General features: G+C 40.2%; 1 protein-coding gene across 9 annotated transcripts in view; it reads right to left on the reverse strand.

Annotated features, from left to right (window-relative positions):
- Positions 1 to 15798, reverse strand: part of BAIAP2 (BAR/IMD domain containing adaptor protein 2) — a 131428-nt gene that overhangs the window by 39140 nt on the left and 76490 nt on the right. For all 9 annotated transcript variants that reach the window (XM_075216905.1, XM_075216904.1, XM_075216906.1 and 6 more), the window contains 3 exons: positions 11855 to 11916; positions 9149 to 9220; positions 7700 to 7837 (listed from right to left, as the gene is read on the reverse strand). In XM_075216905.1, the coding sequence (XP_075073006.1) occupies positions 7700 to 7837; positions 9149 to 9220; positions 11855 to 11916 (272 nt within the window). The remainder of the gene's footprint in view (positions 1 to 7699; positions 7838 to 9148; positions 9221 to 11854; positions 11917 to 15798) is intronic.

Below are 15798 nucleotides of genomic sequence, written 5' to 3' on the forward strand. Positions count from 1 at the left end.
CTGAATTCATTAATTGCTAAAACGTGAAAGAGGTCAAAGAAACTAGTGCATGGTTACATTCAAAATAATCCAAGTTAATACTTCAGATAGATTAAGGAAACTCAGCCTTCTTGCCCTAATAAAGGGATGTAGGTGAAGCCTGGTTTCAATCAATGAACAGTTATCTCTTTATATTTCTTTTGATGAAGCAGAAACAGACATGAGAATTGCCCTGCGGAGCCGATTTAACAATCTTAAAACAAACCGCTGGCTAAATCTTGAATTCAATATCTTCCTAAAGAATCTGCCAGACAAAGATTGCTAGGAATTACTGTGTTTAAGCAATCACGAGGCTGGGAAATGATGCACTAACTAGATGCACGCAGCAAAATGTTGGACTTTCAGAGAAGAATTTTTGTAGATACCCTTTAACAATTTTTTGCAGACCAATACATATGTCGACCAGGGGGCACATTTCAAAAAATACTGCAGTTCCAAGTGCCCGAATAAAGGGGGACTTTTATCAATGAGATGCACAGAACTTTAAAAAAGGGGGCTGTAATCCACAGCAACTAAACATATTAATTTTATTTACATATAGAAGTTGGATGTATGAATTTTGTTTCATATATAAGATTGTTACACACCTATATTGCATACCCCCAATAGTCAAAAAATTTTTGTGGAACAGTTCTTCCATCCAGTAAAATTGGAGGTTGGTTTGTCATTGTATGGGAAAGCCATATTATGCAATATTTATATATATTTTATTTTAATAACTTTATTTATAGAGTACCAGCACACTATGCATACATACAATGTAGAAAGCCAAAGTAAGCCAAATTAGGTAACAGTGTAAATATCTGGAGGGCCTATGAAGCAGCCTCAGCTAAGGCACATTAGAATATACACAAGAATGAAGGCAAATAAACTGCACAATCAGTTAGAAGGTCCGACCTGTAACAAGATATTATATACCAAACTATTGAACAATAAATCAGAGTGTGAGGTGTAATTTTTGTATTTTATTAAGGAATGGAAGATAAGGGAGGGACATAGGGGAGGGGGACTGAGACAAGACATGGGACTCCCGGTTAGTCAGATTATAGGAAGAGGGATGAAGTGCCCTGAGGGTGAGAGCTGTTATCATGTGCATTGGGGGGATTATTACAAATAAACTAGTCGCACCATATTTGGGGAACCATATTTTATTGACGAGGTGTTGTCTAGATGGGGACGGGGGGTCTGATTTTTTTCCAGTTCTTAGCCACTAGGCATCTGGCTGCATTTAGGATTTGAGTGGACAGCTTCTCTGCATATTTATCAAGAGCCTCCAGTGGAGATTCTGAAAGAAAGGACCAGCGACATTTAGTAATTTGAACCTAAGTAACATCATTAATTAAAGCAGCCACATCGTCCCAGAACACAATTTTTGGGCAGGACCACCAGATATGTAAACGTTTTCTTTCACAAGAGAGGAGATAGAGGTCCTCGAGACCTGCTCTCTGAATGTTGACCAGGTGTCCTCATCTGGTGGTCTGCCCAAATCAGCCTCCCATTTAAGTTTGTGTGCCGGGTTATTGGTCTGCCTAGAGGCAAAAAGAAGGTTGTACAGGTTGGAAATAATTCCTCTCTGGAATCTATCTGTGTGAGAGATCCCCTTCAAAGGGGTCAACTCTCATAACCTCAGGTTTTGAGAGGGATTCGACATGATGCTTTACCTGAAGGCACACAAAAGGGCTGATTGACGGAAAATCCAATTTTTCTACAAGGGATGACAGTGGAATACAATGAGTAGACTCAAGTACATCTCTAATCAACTTTATGCCTCTCACGTGCCAAGATTGAAAACGAGAGTGGCATTCTCCTGGTGAGAAAGCAGTGTTATCCCAGAGAGGCACTATTGGAGAGGGTAGTGTGGTAGTCTTAAAATGCAATGCAGTAGTCCGAAATGTTGGAAGTAAGGGAAATAAACGGATGAGCTTTCATAGTTCTAGATCTGTCACTCGCTGGCATCCCCAGTGCTGAGCCTAAGAGAGACACCTCCAGATCTATCCACCGTGGGCAAAGTCCTCCCGAGAACCATGTCACGGCCTGGCCCAGGTGGGTAGAGTTATAGTAGAGGTTAATGTCCGGAAATCCCCTACCTCCATTTTGTGTAGCTCTACGCAGCAATATTTATATTTTAAAACTAAATAATGTAGAATGTAGGCTGTACAGTATGACTATTAAGGGACAGTACACACCATTCCACAATAAAAACACAATGTAGCACAATGTGTGTATGTATATTTATATATATATATATATATATATATATATATATATATATATATATATATATATACACACACACACACACACACATATATATATATACATATACACACACATACATACATACATACATACATACACACATACATGCACAATGTTTTTCTTTCCTCAGTCAATTGTATTCTTGTACTTCACTTCTTTTAAATAGTGGCTTGCTGCATGATGTTGCTCCAAAGGAATGATGTATGAAAAGGATATTGAGTAAAATCATCAACCATACAAGTCACTAATAGTTTTAAGAATATTTCTTGCACCATAAGGGAGAGCTAGAACTCTTACTGGAACAAGGTGTCAAATGTGCCAAACAAAATTGAGGCAAGAGCTTCAACTTATTGACAGAAGACCCCTTTATCACTGCATAAAGATCTATGAGATCTCATGAATATGCGCGCCTGGGGATACCAAAACTAGTGCTTTCAGTTTACACACTGGTTATTCATCATGGGAGGAAAAGTCTGTTGGCCCATCATTTTGGTACATTTGCAGTAAAAACACCTGCATATTAAGATTATGCATCATCAAAATGTTTGCGCATGGTCTGGAACACACAAGAGTGGTACCAAACTTCCACCTCTTGCTTGTGCATGCTGGGTTAGGTTGGAGACATTAACTTGCCACGTTATGATCTTTAAAAAGCTCTGCACTACCTTTGTAAATATATTACATATACACAATTGCCTATGGGACTCTGTTAAAACAAATAAAAAAACAAGGTCTGGTTACAATTGCCTGTAGAATTAAGGCACTTATTACAGTCCTGCACTATTTAAATATGAATGATCCCCCAGCATAAGCCAGCGACTTAATCACCTGGTTATTAGCTTCCATCTGCTCCTTTGAGCCCAATGCTACAAAGAGAAGGTAGATGCTGGGTATATTTTGGTCAGAAATCAGGGAAAGGCTGATATCTGCATAAAGTACAATATAATAAAGAGCTTTGGAGTTGGAGGTGGTCTGCATGGGATAATACGTAAATGCCAGGAAACATGAAGGAAGGTCATTTAAGGTTACCTATAAGCGGTTTCATTTGACATACTGGTAAGAAGCTTTGTAACAGCATTTAGACCTAGTAGTAATTGAACATAGGGAATACAGGAATCATGAATATTTTTTTTGATTATTGATTCAATTAAGGCAGATTTCATCAACCTGTGTCCTTCCACCTGTTGTGGAACTATAAATTCATTCCTCCGAGAATTCTAGTTCTAAAAGAGTCAAGGTAACATAACACTGACAAAAACTGAAACAGTCCAAAATGGAACTAAGTGGATCAAAATAAAAACAATATAGAAGATTAAAAAAAAATGCACAAGGTGTTAACGGATAACAAATGAGGCTCTGATGTTAAAGCCAGTTTTATCTTGTTTCGACCCCAATACCAGGCTCCATAACCAGTTCTCTAGTCCTGTCAAGCAACGCATGCTAAAAACTACATAAGCAGGAGCAATAATGTTCTTCACTGCTATTTGGGGATCTCCAGAAAATGCACAAAGAAATTGCAGCCCGTGACCACACCGACATGACCTACGATTTAAAGGTCCGATATCAATGCAGCCGCGTCACAAGATTGCCAGACCCACTTTTTCCCTCCTTCCACACTCTTCACTACTGGCGCCATATTGGCCGCAGAGCTGCAATATGGAGATTACGCCCATGCCCAGTGTGACTCTGGACTGGTCATTTCTTGCAATAAAAGGTGTTTGCTAAGGAGGTGAAGGGTCCAGTGCTCACCACAAGAGAAAAGGTCTCTTCAACCCTTACCAGGCTGTCCACACTCCTCAGTCATTTTTCTTCACTTTGGTTCGTCTGTACCTTCATCTTTTCTAGGTCCTGACAGAGTCACCTCTAGCAAGAAAACTGAAAGGCACACTATCCGCATAATATAGCCTTTAGTAGGCACCTGGGTGTGTCTTGAGAGATGCCCCAAATTATATTTATATTTGTATAATTTTCCTCCTAACTATGATTGTTGTAAAGCTCCAGATCAACACCCCACCAAGATATCTTCCTTCTTAGACTTCCGTAACTATCAAATTATTTCTGGACAACTTACCCACCGATCACATAGAAAGTGCCAGCTGTAGTTGTATACTTGGAGTTTTTAATCCAGTGCTGCATGGTGTTATTTACTAGTCATTGCAGTATCCACAACCGTCAGTAGCCAATGAGCCGGTCATTTATCATACTGTCTGGGCTTGAATTACAACATTGGGCAGTAGGTGAACAGTATGCTGCTCCCTAACATTTCCCCAATCCATACAGAACTAGCACAGTACCTCCTCTCTGGGCGCTTTGACGGACATATTACTGATGAGCGGCTGAGCCCATATACTTTTAGCTCTTGATAGATTTGGCTATTTAAAAAGTATTTGGAATGAATATTTAAGGACTGCGATTTATGTGTGTTAATCTGTCCCCATCTTTAAAATCCCACTTCCCTTTCATAGCTGAATGGTACAGTCAAATACTTTTAAATAAACTCGACAAACAATTGCAGTGACCTATACAAATATACTCCCCTACTTAGCAACATACTTTCCTACTCTTCAGGAATGTCTGGGAGCCATGGGGAGTCCTCCCGGACGAAACGCCACCCTCCTGCATTCCACCCACTTGTCTAGTAAAGTGGGAGAGGCGAGGGCCACAATAACGCAAATCACACCATCATGGCCCAACTGCACGATGAAGAGAGTTGTGACATCGGGCAGTGTTGACATGACAGTAGTCATGCCCTTGCATTCAACACTGGGACCTCACTTCCAGGATCTCTCCTATGCTCTAAAAAAAAAGGTACATTAGCAGTACCCATGTGTCTGGAAATACCATCGTCCTTACCAACAATTGGGACTATTTGGGAAGCAGCAGTCCTAAACAGTACCCTGGGTCGATAAAAAACGCCCCAATTAAATAAAATATATTAGATCCCCATCTTGGGATTCATTTTAGGGTCAATCCATCTTTGCTTTCTGAGGCAACAGCGCATTCTCAATTCTCATATGATTTTTAGTAACAAAAAGAAACAAATTCTGGGCAGAATATTCTTTTTGTAGGGGATGTCCTGACATCAGGAAAAATTAACAATAGAATCCGTAAAAATCAATACAAGAAACTATATAAAAGGCAAATACATAAAGAGACACAACTGGAACAAAGGAAACATTACAAAGAGGGCGGGGAAATAGGAAGAGCTAGAGAGGGCCAAACTTGTGAGACTTAACATTAAGAAGTTTAGGGTAGTAACCGGAGAGAATAGAGGTGGAGTAAAAGGGGGAGGTGAAGTGTGAGGAAGGAAATGTTTTCTGATGGAGCCGGGTAGACAAGTGTGAAAAAGTGAGTTTTGAGGGAGCGTTTGAAAGATTTGAGGTTGGGGGGCTAGTCCAAAATGTGGGGAGAAGTACGGACAAAGCCCTAAAGGTGGGAGTGTGAGGTGGTGATAGGTGATGGGAAGAGACGAAGGTCATTGACAGAATGTAGTGGGTATGTAGGGGAGTATTTCTCGACAAGGTCGAAGATGTAGAAGGGGGGCATTACAGAGGGCTTTATAAGTGAGTGTAAGAAATTTGTTTTAGAGGTCAAATGAGCTGATGAGTTGACCAAGAGAGGGAGGTGTAGAGACAAAAAGTAATGAACAAGAACAGAGCTTTGGTTGGCCTCCAAAAAAAAGGCAGGAGCAAACGCAGGATTCTTAGAAGGAAGTGGGGGGGGTACCTAATGCTTTATTATAAAATAAATGAACTAAAAGGATGCTGTAATAAACTTCATTGGGCACTTATTTTAGAGAAATTGTGGCAATGGTTGCAAATGTCAGATTTTTACATTAACAATAATTACAACCAATGTAAAATGCTTTGTAATCACACAACTGATGATCATAAAACTTTATAATGCCTTGTGACTTAATAACAATTTGTGAAGAATTTTACACTGTAATTTCACATACCTACAAATGGTAGTGCAGACAGCAACAGAGCCTAAACAGGAGGAGATTCCCAGAGGATATGGTGCAAGAAGTATTAGGGCTGTCCCCATCTGTATGTCAGCTGAAAGGTATTCATATCTGCCCCCCATGCCTCTCCTCATGTTCCACGCTGTGGAGGAGCTGAACAGCTACTTTGTTAAGCCTCTCCAGCTGTCACCTGACTACTTCAGAACCAATCGGGGCTGTCACATGAGTCTACTCCAATCAGAACACTCATTGCTCCCGCTGTCTTGTGGGAGGTGTTGTTTATTCCCATTCTGACGCAGGGGTTGAGTAGAAAGAAGCCAGAGGAGAATATTGTAAAGACACATGCAGTGCATTATTCCATGATCACATCATTTGAGCATGTAGGGTGGTTTTTTTTTCTGGGCAACATGAAGTGTGCACCTGAAAGGAAGGGAGCAGGCAATAGAGCAAGAGACACTGAAGAAACAATCAATCAATCAGAGGAGGTATGAGGTAAACCAGGAACGGACAGTGCCATGAAGGACAAGGAAGGGAAGGCTGTCAAGTAGGAGAGGATGGTCAACTGTGTTGATGGTCAATCCTTATTCTTAATTTTACTGCCTCACTCTTAACTGGGCACTTTTAATGCTCAAGCCATTTTTTTCAAGTAGTGGTGGATTAGATAGGTCATTGAAAGGACTGGTAACCACTTTATATGAGACATTCAATGCTTTGAATTTAGAGTATATAACTGCTATTTGTCCCAATGGAAGAGAAATGTGGGTAGTGGCTACTGTAGCTACCTCATCATGAAATACCTAGTTCTCTCGGTCTCCATTGTGTTTAAAGGATGTTCTCAACAGGCACATATTATTGGTGGTCCTATCAGTTAGTTCAGTCCTTGATTAGAGATATTTTCGGCTCTCAACTTCCACATTTTCATGTTAGGCAGCCCAGTCCAATCCCTCACCAAGTGCACTTACAAACTTACTTTGACCATTTTGTGGAGGCCAGTGGTCTTTGGACACAATACTGAAAAAAGGAGAGATTCATTGTGTGTACCCTGACTACTTAACAAAATAGCCTTCAATTATTCCATGGGGAAAATATTAAATCCATGTCACATATAGCCACTAAATTCTAAGAAATCTGGTCTTTATGTGAAATTGACTCAATTTGTATGCAGTTATATATTGGATTCCATTACCAGACATAACCTAGCAAGTAAGTTCTCATGGTCTCTTAATTATATAATAGTTATGAGAGCAGCGCTGTTAAAAAAAATTAAACAAACTAACTTCCATAAATACTCTTGGGTGAAATACATCACTCCAAGTTCTCATTTACATTACATTTTCATTTGCAGTTTTGTAAATGCAATCAAGAGTCTGAAGGAAATTACTTATCAACCTCTAGATGATTATTGATATTATTATTTATACACATAAAAGCTCTCACCTGCATCTCTTTGTCAGAATACTTCTGAGGGTTCTTACTGCCCTGACTTTTTTTACGCAGCTTCTTCAATTCCAGCTGACACTTCTCCAAGGCATCTCCTTTGTTCTTTTGCTCCACCTGGTATTTTTTCAGAGCAGCCTGCATGGAAATGAGCAAGTTAGGAAGACAGGCACAGTTTAGTTATACTGTCACAGCAACAGACAGTAGAGAGGAACAATGGAGGGAAGACTAAACAACATGCATAGTTTAATCACATCAGTAACAAAACTTTTGCTATAATGATATGTAAAACCTTCATCTAGCAGAGCAGAGTTATATTCAAGTACGAGGAAAACCACTAACTTTGTCTGGTACATATAAAATGTATTTTTTTTATATTTACATGTACACAATATACAAAGTATTGTAGTTAATAAAGGTTGCAGAAGCACAAGTACAAACCCATAAATGAAAGTCTCTAAAAAAGGAGAGCCTGTAATATTGTATTCACAAAAGTATAATGTTTTTTGTTTCTTTTACAGCACCAAAGTCAAATAAAAGGATCAAAGAACCATAACAATAACCAAGATCACTTGTTAATTAAAACATCACATTTTTACACTGCCACTGTAAACCACTACGTTATGCAAAGCAGCGAAACATACTTGAACAGATGACTGGGACACTCAGCATGGGGCCCAAATAATGAAAACAGATTGTTCTGGTACTTGTAGTTTCACAAAAGTTTGACGGCCCATTACGTAAGTGTAGGGCCAAAAATGTGCAGGCAGAGAGCTTTATTCAAGTAGAAGCGATGTGCCAAGGAGTGCCTTCAGAACGGTCCGTGAAAGCACTCAGATGTGCAGGAAAATGAGCGAAAACACACCTCTATAGAGTGTGAGGAAAAATGAGCAGAGATTCCTTACTGTAATATACTTGCCAACTCTCCTGGAATGTCCGGGAGACTCCCGAAATTTAGGTAGGTCTCCCGGACTCCCAGGAGAGCAGGCAAATATCTTGCTGTTAAAATGACGCGATTTGCTGTGAATAGCGTCATTTTGGCCCCGCGACAAAATTCCGCAGGGGCATTTTGTCACGGGGGTGGGGCCAAAATGACGCAATTCACCGTGCCCCGCCCTTGCCGCCCTCCAACCACGCCCCCCTGCCTGGGATCTCCCGGAAAGAAGTTTAAAAAGGTTGGCAAGTATGTGTAATATACAGTAATGAGTGCTGACGGACATTGCTGTGATGTACTAATAGGACATCACTGAACTGAATTGCCTGCTTAATATCCCTATAATCTACAATAAGGCATATGTTATTTGTTTCAGAATACATAAGAGTTCCTATTAATTAACACCAAAGTGATTAGAAAGATATTTACAACAGTTTTTAAATACATTAATTAAAAAATACTCATGACTCATAAGGGAACATAAAAAATAAGATTGTGAAATCTGGAACACTTACATTTAGATACCTGGCATCCAATTCCACCTTCTGTTCAATTTGTGTGAGTAACTCATTGTGAAAAGATTTCAGCTGGAAACAAAACAAGCACCTGTTAAGTTACAGATTTATACAGCAGTCTCCAGTCTGCGTGCAGGAAAATAAAGAAGACAAAAGTCTAACAGCAGCCCACCATTAACACAGCTAGCTGGACCCTGCGTTATGTTCACTGCAGGGCTGCTCCCTCCCCATGGGGTCTATGTATTAATAGATTGCGGTGCCAGTAGATATGCAGTGCTGCGATTTACAGTGATACATATTTAAGCACCGCTGAAATGCACCAATACCGGGCTACTCTGGGAGCACCAGCGGAGTGCCCCTCTGCTGCGAGCTGCTATTCCTGTTTACCGGCAGCCTACCACTGACTGTGAAAGGAGGAAGTGCCAAGTACATGCGCATAGCACTTCCACAGTGAGGGATCCAGTGAAACCAAAGAGGCAATACCATAGAAAAGGACAGGCAACGCCATCCTGAGATGGTGGTACCTTTCTGAGAAATGCAAAGCATTTCAAACCTTGATGCACTGCAGAACTTTGCAGTCCCCATATTAATCAATGGGGACTGCGATAAGAAACAGTAAGTGGGTTATGGCAGGAGAAATCTTCGATACATTTTGCGATTTCCATTTTACAGAGAAAACGGTTTTCTCTGTTTTAATGGATGACCGCAGTTTAATACATAGACCCCATGTCACAACTCTCCTGCCTCAAGGACAATCATGATGCAGCATACAGACATGAGGGAAGCCACAAGGGAGAGAGCATAACGCAGTTCTCAATTCACATAAGACACCCAGATATTTGCCCCCAGAACGAGACTTTTTTGTGCACTTTGTCCTCTATTCTACCTTCACCTGATCGAGCATAAGGCACATGGGAAAAAGTAATTTTCTTCACTGGTGACAAAATGCATCTATTTCACCAGTGTTACCCTTACTTTACCAGACAAAAGTGTGTTCTCTGCAAACAAAGTTCCCATGTGTTACCCAGCTATATGCCAAGGACTGAATTCACAGCAAAAGTATTGATTAATGCTTGCTTAAAAACCACCACTCATTGGTTCAATGGATACGATTTGCTAGTTAATGCATCAGAGGTATTTAAACACTACAGAACTCCAGCACTGAAAAGGGTCAGTGTGTGTGCCAGGTTCTCAGCTGCAGGCGGGTAGGACAGGAATAAGACTCAGTGACAGGTCTGCCCGGAAGGATAAAGTAAAGTGTGACTGATGGATGTGAAGAACAGATGGATGCGCATACGGATGAGGGGAGACAGATAGGCAGGTGGAAAATAAGGGATGGCACAGAGTATGTAAAATAATACTGACAGGGCTAACAGAGGGCCCCCAAACACAGGATTTCACCTGCAAAGATCTACTCGTGGGCAACCCAAACCTGCTGGAGAAGCTACAGAGATCACTGGATAATTGTAGTGACTGTACAATAAGTAAATATTTTCATTAAGGGATAATGCATTTCATTTGACCATTTTGATTCTTTATTAATTCAAATCAGAAAAATAGTTTCCATTTACACGACTGCTGCATTATAGGTTATAGAAAATTACCTAGAATCCAGTGTATTTGTTACATAAGTTTTTTCGCTATTTCTCTGTTTTAAGCAGTCTCCTCACTTTCCTGCAAAATGCCAGTGAGGAGAGAGATTTAGCAGCACTGTGGTAGTTTGGCTGCCCTTTGCCACTGCTCTCTGAGAAGAGGATAAAAGCAAATGCCATTTACTTACTCTTTTAATGCAAGAGATCTAGACACATCATTACTTGGGGCCTGATTCATTAAGGATCTTAACTTGAGAAACTTCTTATTTCAGTCTCCATGTTACAATGCAAGGGGTGCAAATTAGCATTCTGTTTTGCACATAAGTTAAATACTAACTGTTTTTCCATGTAGCACACAAATACTTGATAGCTTATTTGTACACTGAAATTTAAAGTTGATATTTGTGTGCTACACCCCTTGCATTGTAACATGGTTTTGTCCAGGAGACTGAAATAAGAAGTTTCTCAAGTTAAGATCCTTAATGAATCAGGCCCTTGGGGTTTTGAAAATGTAGTGTTATGTGGAAAGGGCTCCTCTTTCTGCCTGATGATGTGCAGACTATATTTATTCCTTTATGTTACAAACTCATATTACAGTGACCTCACCTATAAACCACGGAGTCACATCCACAGCAGAGGGAGGTATGTATTTACATAGAATACCGGTAAGCCATTATTATTTGGGTATAAAAGTTTGTTACTAGCTAACATCCCCCCTCCCCAGTACCTCCAACTCCTGCACTCCTCATACGTGGGGAGATACACACTATTTGTACTTCCAGTTGCACTCACTTTACGTGTAGCATGTCGATGAGTGACAGAGCAGCAGAAGTAGAGGAGAAAGATGGGAAGAAGAGGAATTATTCTCACAGTATCTCTTACTCCTAAAATGACCACAGGAGGACATGCAGTCTAGATTTCGTGGGCCAGGTCATGAGGGGAAAGTAATTCCTGTGATGCCCCTAGTGTTCTGCCTGGCTCAAGTTCTCACCTCCCCTGTTGATAAGAGTAGCCCTAACTGCTTTGAAAAAAAAAAAGTTGTCTCTGAACTCAACTCAAAGTTAGCCAAAATTACAGTGCATCATGGGATACATTGAGAAATTGGGTCACTTACCATTTCCTCCAACTGATTCTGAATCTGCCGGTGTACCTCCGCCATCTGGAAGAGAACATCCCCTGTTTCCAGAAGCAGTGACGAGGAAAAGGCAAAACATGGAAAGAGAAAAGCAGGTTAGAGGCCAGCCCATGTAAGTCTACAGTGTTCATGCAGGTAAGAGGAATGAGGAGTCTAGTAGAGTAAATAAACCGAAAAGGGAATGGAAGGGATGAGTGGTCAGGCCTTGGTTAATTCTGGACTGAAAGGAGGATATATATACACACACATATATATATATATTTTTCTGATGTGGTATTCAGGTATAATGAGAAGTGTACTGAAGTTTTTCTAAGCAAGATGCTACATTTCAAAGCATGCAGATGAGGAGCAGGGAGCTTCAGATACCTACATGCTGCCTCTTCTGAACAGGCAATGCGATAAAAAGGGAACAAAAGACCAAGGTGAGCGTCAGAAACTATAATTCCCTCCGTGCTATTCCTTGTGGAACACGGTACCAGCACACCTGTCACTGGAGGTCCCTGGGGTGCACACAAGTTCACCTACAGCTCAACATAGCCATGTATTAAACGATGGATGAAAAAAACAACATTTAAGCTAAAATGAAGATGACCACCTGTTCATATTTTAGCCTTAAAACTAGCGAGGACCAACAATAACAACTTAGTCCTCGGGCTGAGATTTATTTATATAGCACCACCATAATACTCAGCACTTTACAGAAATATTTATCATTCACATCAGTTCCTGCCCCATTGGAGCTTACAATCTAAATTCTTTAACATAAGTACACACACACGCATACTATGGTCCATTATAGTCAGCAGCCAATCAATAGTCTAGTATGTCTGGAAATTCGGGGAAAACTAAGCACCAGGAAGAAACATATGCAAACAGGAAGAACGTATAAACACCACACAGAGTTAGGCCTGGTCGGGAATCGAACACATAACCACTGTGCTCTCTTTCTTGTGCTAAAGATCTTGCTGAATACTAAACTGAAGCCCAGCTAATGTTCCTATTATACAGGAGGGGAAGAAATGAAAGTCTCATTTTTAAGCAGTCGACAGAGATATCCTTATGACAATGCACCAAGAACAATGGGAAATTAGAAAGTTCTAAACACCTGTAATATACTGCGAAATTCCAAACTGAACCTTCCATTCAATGAATAACTTATTTAAAATTAGAGCTGCAACAATCCAATGCCAATCTGAATCCACACTAATTTTCTTATTTTTAACCAAATTCTGGATTTGGTACATCTCAGACACCAATGACTGGAGAATTCTCGAGCGCCACGGAGGTCACCCCACCGTTATGCCAGCTGGGTGCAGGGCTTGCTTTGGCAAACAAACTGGGTAGTTATTTTGACTAACAGTTGATATCCTCAGTAGAGAAATGCAGAAGGTCGTTAGAGGCTTATGTTTAATCATATTACTGTGCATGGCCAACCTAAGCCATACAATGTATGTACTTGGATGCATTGGCGACTCAAGAAAGTAGTGAAAGTTTCAACAGTGAATGCCACATTAGAGTTCACCATTTTCTCACCAGTGTGGCTGTTATCATCCCCAACAGACACACTAAAATGTCTCATCCTTTACGGTCACAAGCAAAAGCACCCGCCTACTAATGCCAGGGAATATATGGAGATGCTAGATAAGTCTACATTCTATCGCCACATATCCCATTCAGTAGACTGGAGCAGTGTCACCTAGAGTAAATACAATTGATCAGGACCATTTTTAATGGATTATCCAGCACTAAGATAAAAAGTGTTTTAATCAGTTCAATAAAATTGTATTGGTGTACAATTAAACCAAAGAGAAGAGAAAAGATCCATAAATAAATGTGTAGGGGTGGACAGGTGAAAGGAGATCATCTCAGTTTTGCTGTACCCTGGCCCCTGTTGTAGTAGAGATCACACTAGAGGGGGGATGTAAATTTTGAGCTTGTGTGACATATGAATCAATGGACATATGAGCCTTTATGATTTATGGGTGCTCTTCTTCTCTATGAGTGCAAGTTAACATTAAAAACAAATAGAAGGTGATACAGTAATACTGCTTGGGCTATAAGTCAATGTCGTTTTCCAGATGCAAAGGAAACAGACACTGGTATTGGTAGAAAGGCTCAAATCCAAGGACTGGATTCATAAATAGTCCCTTACCACTAGCAATAAGGCTGGTTACCGCCACAATATTAAACTGGATTGAAACGCTAAGGGATAACATTACACTTTACTGGACCAGTCTCCATAGATATGCACATGCACAGTGGAAATGAAAGCTCGAATTTGGGCTTTCAGTTCCACTTGTAATAAAAAATAAAGATACAATTAAATATTTTGTCTATTGTTTAGGTTTGCTAATGTCTATTTCTAATTTTAAGCCTGCTTTGTTCATTAAATAATTATTATTTTTTTTAAACGCTTTTTGTCATGAGTTGGTGATACTTGTGAAATGGACTTCTCATTCAACATACGTGAAAAAGCCATGGACGGCAAATAATAACGCAGGTGATAGTGTTATTGACTGTGGTAACGCTTTACGGTGAAGAGCAAGGAAAAAAAAAACCCACAGCCGGTGAAAACACAAGCGACAGCAATAGGACTTTTTACGCCCTCTAATAAATCCGCCTCTTAGACAGGAGAGAAGAGAGAAGTGCAAAAGTTAGTTTCACGAAAATCTAACTTTAGAAGGAATATCACATCTAAATGAAGTCTCATTTGAAGAGGATCTGGGTATTTTAAATAGGAACTATCAAGTTTTTTTTGTAGATTCAGATATCACTGTTATTTGAAGCAGAGCTCTGTACCCCAAGCCATGGTGGAAAGACCTAAAGGCTTCAGGACCCTGGTAGTAGAAGCGGTTACATTCTCAGAATGTGCTACCCTTATTGTACCAGTGTTGAAGCCAGGTGATTTGGTCGACATATACAGCGATTATCAACCAACCATAAATAGTCTCCAGCCTAAAAGAACCCAATACCAAGGACTGAAATATATTTTAGTTTGCTATCCCAGCTGGAGAGAAATTTACAGAATTAGGTATGAATTTGTAATCTCTCTGCTTAAATACTGCTTGTTTCAACCTCATTTATGGCTTTACTTAATCATGAGTGAGGGAACATAGGGACCGTTTATTACATGAGGCACTTGTGTGCTTGGTTTTATTACAGTTGTGGCCAATAATATTGGCACCCTTGCAGTCTTTTGTAATGCACCATTTGTTCCAGAAAATTGTTGAAATTTAAAGTAAATGAGTTTTAGTAGGGAAAAAGGGCACATTCTCCGGTTTTCTGTCACTGTGTACTGCAATGTGCATGGACAAAAGAAAGCAAGAGAATGGTCTCAGGAGGCCAGACAGCAGATTGTAGCCAATCATGGACAATCTCAAGGCTACAAATCAATCTCCAGAGACCTTAATGTTCCTGTTTCCACAGTACACAAACATAATTATAAGGCCTATGGCACTGTAGCCATCCTCTCTGGAAACAAAAAAAATTGAAGATTGCAGTGCAGGACTAGTCAAATGGTGGAGAACACATCAACTGCTAAACAGATTCAAGCTGCGCTTCAGAAACGGTATGACCGTTTCCACTAACACCATCTGTCGCCAAGTCAATGAACTGGCTGTTTTTGGTGGAACGTAGAAAGAAAATACAAGGGCTAGATTTACTAAGCTGCGGATTTGGAAAAGTGGGAATGTTGCCTATAGCAACCACTCAGATTCTAGCTGTCATTTTGCAGAAGGTACTAAATAAATGAAAGCTAGAATCTGATTGGTTGCTATAGGCAACATCCCCAATTTTTCAAACCCGCAGCTTAGTAAATCCAGCCCCAAATGTCTTTTCCCAAATCACACCTAAAGAAGTCAAATTCCTTCTAGGAGTTTGTCTATTGGACAAATGAGACCAAATTAGAGCAAAGGATCAGACAG

Source organism: Mixophyes fleayi, chromosome 6, assembly GCF_038048845.1.
Source record: "Mixophyes fleayi isolate aMixFle1 chromosome 6, aMixFle1.hap1, whole genome shotgun sequence".
In the NCBI taxonomy this organism is placed as follows: Eukaryota; Metazoa; Chordata; class Amphibia; order Anura; family Limnodynastidae; genus Mixophyes; species Mixophyes fleayi.